At 48.9% G+C, this 10,078-nt stretch overlaps 1 protein-coding gene across 9 annotated transcripts in view; it reads left to right on the forward strand.

Moving 5' to 3' along the window:
* Positions 1–2,862: 2,862 nt before the first annotated feature.
* Positions 2,863–10,078, forward strand: part of Mink1 (misshapen like kinase 1) — a 53,307-nt gene continuing 46,091 nt past the window's right edge. For 4 of the 9 annotated variants that reach the window (XM_029484113.1, XM_029484114.1, XM_029484115.1 and 1 more), the window contains exon 1: positions 2,865–3,137. In XM_029484113.1, coding sequence (XP_029339973.1) covers positions 3,081–3,137 — 57 coding nt within the window. In that variant the 5' untranslated portion in view covers positions 2,865–3,080. Of the gene's footprint in view, positions 3,138–10,078 lie in introns of all 9 variants that reach the window. The other 5 variants (XM_021176952.2, XM_029484118.1, XM_029484119.1 and 2 more) reach the window with 2 other exon arrangements.

Consider the following 10,078-nt stretch of genomic DNA (forward strand, 5'->3'; position numbering starts at 1 on the left):
TGGTGGGGTTTTTTGTTTGGTTTTCCGAGACAGGGTTTCTCTGTGTAGCCCTGGCTGTCCTGGAACTCACTCTGTAGACCAGGTTGGCCTTGAACTCAGAAATCTGCCTGCCTCTGCCTTCCAAATGCTGGGATTAAAGGCGTGCGCCACCACGCCCGACTCTGGTCCAGGGGTCTTGATGAAAGGGTAGGGGAGGAAAGCAAGGTTGCAAAACAAGCAAAGGAGAACCAGCTAGTGCCAGTCTTGCTTATTCTCCTTCACTGCCTTGTGAGGTGAAGGTGGCCATTTATCCCATCCCTGAGATGTTGATTTGTTCATTTATTAACTATCTTTATTAAACAGCCCATGAATCTGGCATTAAGAAATTTATTGAGTATATGCTAAATGCCTCTGTATTATTTAATTCATTTTAGACAGAATCTCACAGGCTGTCTTGAAATTCACTATGTAGGCCAGGCTAGCCCTTAACTTGCTACTATCCTCTGGCCTTTGCCTCCTAAGTACTGGGATTACAGGTGTATACCACCACACCTGGATTTTTGTTTCTTAAGACAAGGCTTGGGCTGGTGAGATGGCTCAGCAGTTAAGAGCACTGACTGCTCTTCTGAAGGTCCTGAGTTCAAGTCCCAGCAACCACATGATGGCTCAAAACCATCTGTACAGCCACAGTGTACTCATATACATAAAAATAAACCTTAAAAAAAGACAAGGCTTCATATAGCACAGGCTGGCCAGGATCTTACTTTGTAGTCCAGGATGGCCTTGTACTTTCTGGAAATCCTCTTGAGCACTTTATTAGAGGTTTGAGCCACCATACCCAGGAGATCTCCACACAGAGGTAGTCCTTTGTGCATGCACCCCTGCATGCATACAAATGCATGTAACAAAATATTGTAAAATAGCGTGCATAGAGGTGATTCCAGCAGGCCAGGCAAAGCAAAGGCCAATGAGAGTGGCCATGGCTAGTGTCTCAGTTGGATTTCTACTTTGTAATAAAACACCCCGACCAAGAGCAACATGGGGAGGAAAGGGTTTATCTCAGCTTACAGTGCTCAGGTCACACTCACTTTCTGCAGGAAGTCAGGGCAGGAACCTGGAAGCAGAAACTGAAGCAGAGGCCACAGAAGATGGCGCAGAGGCTCACTGGCTTGCTCTACCTGCTTTCTTACAAAATCCAGGACCACATGCCCAGGAGTGACACCACCCACAGTGGGCTGGGACCTCCCACATCCATGACCAGTTAAGAGAAGGCTTCACTGGCTTACCCACAGGCCAACCCGGTGAGGGTGTTTTCTCAGGTGAGGTTCCCTCTCCTCAAATTGCTCTAACTTGTGTCAAGTTGACATAAAAGTAGTCAGCACAGCTGGAAATTGGAGAATACTCCAGGGAAAAGAGAAGGAAGTGCAAAGACACGTAAGAGGTGTCGAGTTCTGGGGGCTTCAAGTAGAATATATTTCAGTACATCTGGAGCAAGTTTAAGTATGGTTTATTAGAACATAAAACCAGAAGAGAAAAAAATATATATATGGTCAAAGAACCAGCAGAATCTTGAAAGTCTTTGATATCACTACCCACAAGGCAGTGGGAGTCATCAAACGGTGTTTTTTCAAATTTTGGGTTTTTTTCTCCCTGTCATTTTATAGTCCAGGCTAATAGAAAATGTAATCCTCCTGCCTCAGCTTCCTGAATGGTGGGGTTCAGAAAACCGTTTTAAACAGGACAATGATGTCAGATTTAAGTTTTAGAAAAAAAAAATCACTTCTGGATAATGAAGAATTTAATTGAAGGTGCCAGGCAGAGAGGCCATGTGGGAAGGCCAAATGGGGATTGTAGCTTGCATATCAGGGGCAAGGTAAATGAGTCAGGAGAGTACCAGGAGCAAGTTTGAATGTGCACCCAAATGTGCCAAGAAGCCTCCAGAGAATTCAAACTCACCTAAGCAATGTTTATATTCATTTTCAGAGGGAGTGTTAGTGTTGGAAGAGCTCTTGAAAACTCAGAACCTTCTCCCCTCAACTTCATAGAGAAAGAAAAGCCCAGAGGCAAATTCGCTTGCTCAGGGTCACACAATACATTAGTCAGTGGCAGAACATGTCTGTCTATAGTTACAAAGCCTCACCCATCCTCTAGTGAGACTAACCGGCTGGAGGTGCTGTGCCAACAGGAGTAGATCTGAGGAGCTGGAACAACATTTGAAGGGATTGGATACAGTTTCTTCGTCTTCTGCTTTTCCACTAGCAACTCCAGGGATAGTTCTTTCCTGCAGAACACTGTGCTAAGAGAAGCAGATACAGACCTGTGCAGTAGGAGTGCCTATCTGCTTCCAACATCCCCACTCCAGCCTAGAAAGGGAGTAAAGGGCAGACAGTACCCTGTCCTTCCCTCCCACGTGGTTTCTCCAGCCAAGTTCTCACCGAGAGGCCCCTCCTTCAGCGGCTCCACTGTTACCATGGCAATTGGGTGGGTGGACAGCACGTCCTATCTAGAGGCCAGCAGCCCTCGCGTGGGGAGTTACCATAACAACCCCCCTAGTAATAGAGGGGGTTGGGTCCCGCCTCCCTTCCCCCGCAAATCGAGAGGTAGGTGGTTTGATTGGCAGCTGGGCACACGAAAGAGGGGAAGGGAAGAAAAGGAGTCAAATAAAGATCAACGAAGGAACTAGAGGAGAGGAGGCAACAATAATAAAAGGGGGAAAAGGAAGGGAAGGTGTGTGCGCACGCGCACCAGCGGGTGGGCGCGCTCCTTCCACGCCAGGATCTAGCGAGTCTGGGTCCGCGCTCGCCCTCCGCCCGTTCTCCTGCGCCTGCGCGCAGGTGTCGGCGCCCCGCGGGAGGGGGCGCCCGGCGCGTTCGCGTCACGGTCGGCTCTGCGCGTGCGCAGGGCAGCCGGCGACTCGGGTTGCAGGCGCGCGGGTGAGAGCGCCTGTCAGCCGCTGGGTCGGTCCTCCCGCTGGCCCTCCCCCTCCCCGGCCTTCGGGGCAGGCGCGGTGGAGCCCGCCCCTCGGGTCCCCCGATGGGGGAGAAGCGGCGACGGCGGCAGCGGAGTGAGCGAGCCGGAGCGTGAGTGGCCCCGCGGCGGCCATGGGCGACCCAGCCCCCGCCCGCAGCCTGGACGACATCGACCTGTCTGCCCTGCGGGTGAGCACCACCCCCAGCCTCGCGCCCGCGACCCCTGCCCCTATCCCGAGCTCTCGCTGCTCGGGGGCTTCGCCCTCTGGAGATTCTGGGAGCCAGTTTGGTCCCCACCCTGTGCTGCCCTCCCCCCACACTTGCGTGCCACCCCTACCTTGCTGCTGGGATCCGAGTCCCCTCCTTTATAGGCGTTTGAGGGTCACCTCTGGTGTCCCTAAACACAGCCCTGCATCACCTGCAGAGCCTTTCTTGTGCCCCCCTCTCTCGGCCCTCATGTCTGCTTCCTCCACCTCCTCTTCTGGCTCCTGGAATTTTGACTTTGCAACTGCCTCAGCCTCCCCCTCATCCCTCGTTTTCTTCCTCGCCTACCCCTAAATTGCAAGTTGGGCGGATTTCACCTCCTCGCTCCACCCCACACACCTCCTACGTCTCCATCCCACGTTCACTTTCCCTATCCCTTTTCTCGTGTTTCAAGTGCAGCTTTTCAGACCCAGGCATTTCCGGTCTCGGGGTCCCTGAATATTACATTACTAACTCTGCAGCCGCGTGGGGCTGGGAGGACAGACAAGTGCACAGTGGGAGGAAGGGAAGCCTGGATTTCCTCGGAAACTCGGGCCGGAAGACGATGTTTACATACATGTACAAGCACACACACACACACACACACACACACACACACACACACACAGAACACGCTGCCTGAGGTCAGTAGGGAGGGAACTAGTGGGAGTGGAGGCAAAGGAGAGTTGGAGGGAGGGGCTCATTAGGGAAGCGGTTAAGAGGAAACAACTGTGTCAGGAATGCTTTCAAATAACCCATTTATTGTTCCACGTGGGGCACTTACTCTCTCTCCTTCGGAATTTTCAGTCCAGCATTTGTAAGTGTTTCTCTAGCGGGCAGCTTTGTCTTAAGGGCAACATAGAAATTTCAAGGTGAACCATTCCAGACTGTCTCCCAGGTGGTGTTTTGATTCCGTGCCGGTGAGCTTTCCCAACCGGCGTAGGTGTAGCTAGAGCAGGATTTCCCACCTCATGCTTACCTTCTCAGAAGGTCTCTGTACACATTGGCTTCTGGCTTGTAAATTACCCAGGGAAAAGGCAGCCACCTCACAAGTGCCCCGGATATCACTGGAGGGGAGAGAGAATTGAAGAGAGCAGAGTCATGTTGTTAATTGGGTTTCTCTAGGTGACACAGTTTTTTTTGTTTTTTTTTTTTCCTCCCTTGCCATTCAGGTCATAATTTGTTTGGTGCAACGTTGGGTTATGAGACCTGACTTACTGGAGATAACTTTCTGGAGAACAAGACTGAGTACTGGATCTCCCTCTTCTTTCCTCTCCTCCTCTCTCTCTCTCTCCCTCTCTCTCTCCCTCTCTCTCTCCCTCTCTTTCTCCCTCTCTCTCTCCCTCTCTCTCCTCTCTCCCTCTGTGTGTGCCTGCGCTTGCTTTGACAGGGGAGGTTTTAGGAGATGAGCTTAGTCAGTGTTTAAACTGGGATACTCAAGTCCATTGGGATGTAAGATGGAAATCCAGGTTTTGAGTCAAGTTTCAATGTGCTTGGATTTGGAATGCAATTGCAAATTGAAGTTGTTGATTAACTCTGGCCACAGGTTGTCTGGCTGTGGTGACCATAAAGAAACACTCTTATCCAGTGGGTAGGTGCAGGCAGTGACCTTTGATTTTACCTCTGGTCCTCTACTGCTCTTTTCTCTTGGTTTCTCGGGTAACTTTATCCGGGCCCCCAACTTGGGATTTCCAGAAATTCTGCAGTTACTATTTGCCCTTGGTCATGGTATTTCCCTCCGTGAAGTATGTTAGCCTCTTTCCATGCTTACTCCTCCTGGGGTTCCTCTCCTTCCCTTCTAGAGAACTGGGTGACCTTTTCCTCGTACTTCTGTCTGTCCTGCCTTCTGCCTCTGAAGAAAACAGCTCATGTCTCTCACTCTGGTACTCCAGGACCTGTGGAAGAGCTGTACTTTCTTGAATGGGGCTGGAAAGACTGCTCTCTCCTTGCTGGCTTCTCTCTCAATTGCCAGTCCGGTCCGACACATCTGTGAGAACTGCTTGTGGCTGTCAGGCAGCTGGCCCAGTCACACTTTGTTCTTCTGTTCCCTTTTTCTACATAGGAATGGAATTAACCAAGTGTGCAAGCCTGGTGTCAGAGGTTCGGTTAGGGAGAGGGAAGAGCATCCTTAGGGTTGAGTAGCTAGCCTCTGTGAGCCTCAGATGTCTGTCTCCTCTTGTTTCAAGATAAGGCTTGGTTTTCAGCTGGCTGTGAGAGTAATAGTCTGCTATTAGAGGAAGACTGAGTTGCACTAATTTCTCAGTAAGGTGGCCAGAAGGACCTGCTACTTTGTTACCACACCACCCTTGGCTTCTTGGGCTGTTTGTCCATCAGTATGGTGGTGGAGTGGAGTGGGGGATGAACATGAGTCTGGAGTTGCTTTCCTGAATTGAAAGCCCAGCTTCCTTACCTCCTGTAAGATACAGACGTTGGTTCGTTATCCTTACCTCCCTTCCTTCAGACTCTGCGGTCTAACTTCCCTAAGCTCTGTATGGTGGAATTGGCAATAGCATTAGACATAGTTACTGAAGTTAAATGAAATGGTGCCCAGTAAGTATTTAGCTCAGTTCCTAGCGTAGAGTGACTGTATTACCAGTCAGAGAAGCCTCCTAGAACTCTAATAACACACTCTCTCTCTGCTTTATGTCTCTATAAAATTCTTTTTTTTCCATACTTATTATCACTAGTTGACATAGATCTATTTCTGTCAATCTTGACTAAAATGTGGACTCAGGCTGGAGGTACAGCTCTGTAGTAGTTGTCTGCCTAACACGGGTGACACACTAGGATTTTCAGTGCTACAAAAATAAAAGCATACTGTAAGCTAAAATTCTGACTGTGCTGTTCCCTCTGTGTCCTTGTGCCTAAGCATTTTGTGTAGTGGGACTCAGGTATTTGTTAGGTAAGTGCATGCTGCAACAACTGGAAGCTGTTAGTGTGTGTTTGCTTAAAGTAATAAAGAAAGCTAGACATGGCCAGAGGAGATGGCTCAGTGGGTAAAGGCAGTCACTACCAAGTCTGATAACAACTTGAGCTTGATTCTCAGAACCCACCTGGTAGAAGAAGAAAGTGGGCTGTCCTCTGACTTCTACACATGTGCCAGGCTGCTTGTATGCATGAGGTCATATATATAAACACACAAAGGTATGCACCTATACACACAAATAAATATAAGTAAATATGCTAGGTGCTGTAGCACACACTTTTAATTCCAGAAGAAAAGTAGGTGGAGGTCTTTGAGTTACAGGGCAGCCTGGTCTACATAATAGAGAAACCCTGCCTTAAAAGACAAAACAAAAGTTCAAAGGCAGCCTGGAGTACATGAGAACCTGTCTCAAAAACAAGGACAGAAAGAGTCTTTTCTGAGGTGCTTTGGAATCAGACCTTGCCTTGTGATAAAGCAGAGCTCTGGGTGCTTCTGATCAAGCAATGGCTAAAATAAAGTTTGTATTATCCTAGAGAAAATAGTATGAAGTCATCTTTGCCTGTGTCCCAACTTGGTTATATTCCAGGAGCGTCTTCTGACGTGGGACTGTTGGCTTTTCACAGAGGATAAAGCATGAACAAAAGCAGCTAGAAGGGGGGAGCAGACCCCAGGCTCCCCTGGGGACCTCTTTCCTTTGACATGACTGCTTTTGGTTGACCCACTTCATAAATCAAACAGTTTTTTTTTTACTGTCCAGCAGCTCCAAGTTTTAGACTGCAGTGTCTCTGCAGCTGCGGAGCCAGGCAGTGCGGCTGTATTGAAGTGATGCCACGGCACACCTTCAAGGGACTTGTTACTGACTGGGTGGTAGCTGCTGACAGGTGGTTTTTTTCAAATGACCTTGCATGTTTTGTATCTCTCAAATGATTATGTGTGTTCTTTGAGGATGCCGTTCCTCCTCTGTCTGCTGCTGTAGAGCCAGCACCACTAGAACACTGGCAGCGGGCATATGTCTAGGCCGCTGAGCAGTGTGGAACTGCTGCTGTGTGCTGAGATGCTAACTGTCCACGTGTTGATGACAGATGTCCTAGGCAGATGAATGGGAGGACTGACCTCTTGCAGCAGCGGTGAGGACAATTAGTGACTTTCCCCCTAGAGGATGGCAGGAGGAGGGGGATTTGAAAGCCGTGGTATTTGAGGCGATGTAAAATGTTGCTTTGATAAAATGATGGAAGGATGATGGGAGAGGCCATGGCTGGAACTGGGTGTTCAGTCATTACCCAGACAGGAGAGAGATCACAACCCTTCATATTGTAGAATAGAGCAAATTGCCATAGCTTAGTGACACGTGAAGAACAGTTCTTTGGGAAATAGAGGTGGGCATGTGTGCGTGTGTCTTCATGTGCATGTGTGGGTGCACATAACCTGTGGAAGCTAGGGAATGCTGGCTGTCTTTTTTCACTCTCCATTGTACACCCTTGACACAGTCCCACTGACCCAGAGACTCTCTATTTTGGGTTAAGCTGGCTGCTCATGGAGCTCCTATTATCAACCAGTTTTTTGGGTTTTTGGGTTGTTTTTTTTCTTTCGTTTTTTGAGACAGGGTTTCTCTGTATAGCCCTGGCTGTCTTGTAACTCACTCTGTAGTCCAGGCTGGCCTCAAACTCAGAAATCTGCCTGCCTCTGTCTCCTAGGTGCTGGGATTAAAGGCGTGTGCCACCACTGCCCAGCTCTATCTACCAGTTTTATCTTCTCCCCCTCAATGTTGAGGTTACAGGCACACACAGTTTTGCCTAACTTTTTGAGTGGTTGCTGGGGATTCAAGCTCACATCAAGTACTGTTACCCGATAAGCCGTCTCTGGAGCGGCCAAAAGTGAGGGCTTGACAGTGAAAACAACTGGAAGTGGGGCGAGTGGTTCAGTCAGTGAGCTGTCTGCCATACAAGCCTGAGGGCCTGACTTTGGATCCGCATCACCCATGTGAAAGCCAGGTAGGGTGGCACATATCTGTAACTCCAGCCTGGGCTGAGGCACGTGGGTCCCTGGAGTCCATTGGCCAGCTGGCCTCACCAAATAAATGAGGTGGAAAACCATCAAAGAGAGAAGATACTGATGTTGACTGACCCCCCCCAATTGCATGTGCACCCATATGTCCATGCACACACACGAGTGTATATGTAACTCTGCACCCCACCCCATAACAGAAAGGTAGGGTCAGCAAGACATTGATCTGGTCTCCCTCCCTCCCCAAGAGCTCATGATGCTGTATAAGATGCAGCTTCAGCCTTATTCCACTGAGCTACAAACAGTGCCTAAGACAGAATGAATACGACACAATTCGGGCTACTTAGGACACTTGTCACTTAGGGGAAAGAATGGCAGGAAGTGTTTAACTTCTGTTGACGAGCTTGCAGTTTGATGTAGGTCTATACACAAGGAATGCAGTAACCTGTCCACCCGATCACATGCAAGCATCCTGGGCCTGGAGAGCATCTCCAGAAGCCGTCTGAGTCTACCTGCAGAACTTTGTGTCTCCAGAGTCCCATCAAAGTTGTGGGTGCTGACCTTTCCTTCATCAGCTGCCACTGAGCATTGTCTTGCTGTTGCTATCCAGGTCTAGACCCTATGGGAAGGATGTGAGATTGCATTCAAAGCTATACTAAACTTCTGAAGCAGTACTCTGAGCAGCCACTTAAGAAATGCCTTTGCAAACTCAGACCTGGGAAGTACTACCCCTTCTCCTGCCGGGCGTCTTGTTATATTGCTCAGGCTGGCCTCAAACTCCTGGACTCATGGTCCCAAGTGGTTGGTACTACAGGCATGTATCAATCACTGTGCCTTCCTAGGCTGTCCTGGCCTGTTTGTTTTTATGTTTTTATGTGTATGAGTGTTTTGCCTTCATGTATGTCTGTGTAGCTTATGTGTGTTTGGTGTCTGCAACATCTAGAAAAGGGCATAGGAATTCCTTGGAACAGGAGTTACAGTTGTTAGCCACCGTGTGGGTGCTAGGACCTGAACCTGGGACCTCTGGATGAGCAGGCAGTACTCTTAACCTCTGAGCCATCTCGAGCCCTGCTCTTACCTTACAGTTAGTGTTTCCTCATTATCTTAGGGCTTTCAAGGTTAGGCATTCTTGTTAATCCTGATAGTTGTGAATCTGTACTCATCCGCTGTTGTGCTGTGGTTAGTGAGTAACCAATCATCTTGAAATTAATTTTCAGCCCCACACTCCCTCAGCACCCACCATGTAACAGTTTATGCCAATAATCCTTTAGGCTCTCTATTGAAAAATAGAGCAGAAAGTGATTAAGTTAATGAATGGACTTAAAAAAATCTGCCTGTGTGTGAACGTGTATATGAATTCATGCATGCGGGTGGGTCCCATGGTGTGTGTAGTTAGAAATGAGGACAGCCTCGGGTGTGGGTCCTCGCTCGCATCCCACCTTATTTGAGGCAGTCTTTTGTTCACTACTGCATAGGCCAGGCCAGCTGGGCTGCAAGCTCCCAGAGGTTGTCCCGTCTCCGCCTCCCAGCTTGCTGGAGGGTTACTGCACCTGGCTTTACATAGGTTCTGGTGGTTTGAACTTGGTTCTGTGCCTGTGTGCTAAGTGCTTTACCCACTGAGCCATTCTCCCAGTCTTAATTGACTTTTTTGTTGTTGGTTTTTGCTGGTTTCACTCTGTCACCAAGGCTGGTGACACTATGTAGCCCAGGCTGACTCAAACTCTGGTGATCCTTATGCCTTAGTTTCCCAAGTGTTAGGATTACAGGATGACTGCACAAGTTTTGTTTTTCTTGTCACTGTTCCCTCACAGTATGTTATAGCAACTGGTATATAGCATTTATAGTTACATTGGGTATTAAAAATGATCTAGAGCCGGGCGTGGTGGCGCACGCCTTTAATCCCAGCAGAGGCAGGCGGATTTCTGAGTTCGAGGCCAGCCTGGTCTACAAAGTGAGT

The sequence above is a fragment of the Mus caroli genome, chromosome 11, assembly GCF_900094665.2.
Source record: "Mus caroli chromosome 11, CAROLI_EIJ_v1.1, whole genome shotgun sequence".
Lineage (NCBI taxonomy): Eukaryota > Metazoa > Chordata > Mammalia > Rodentia > Muridae > Mus > Mus caroli.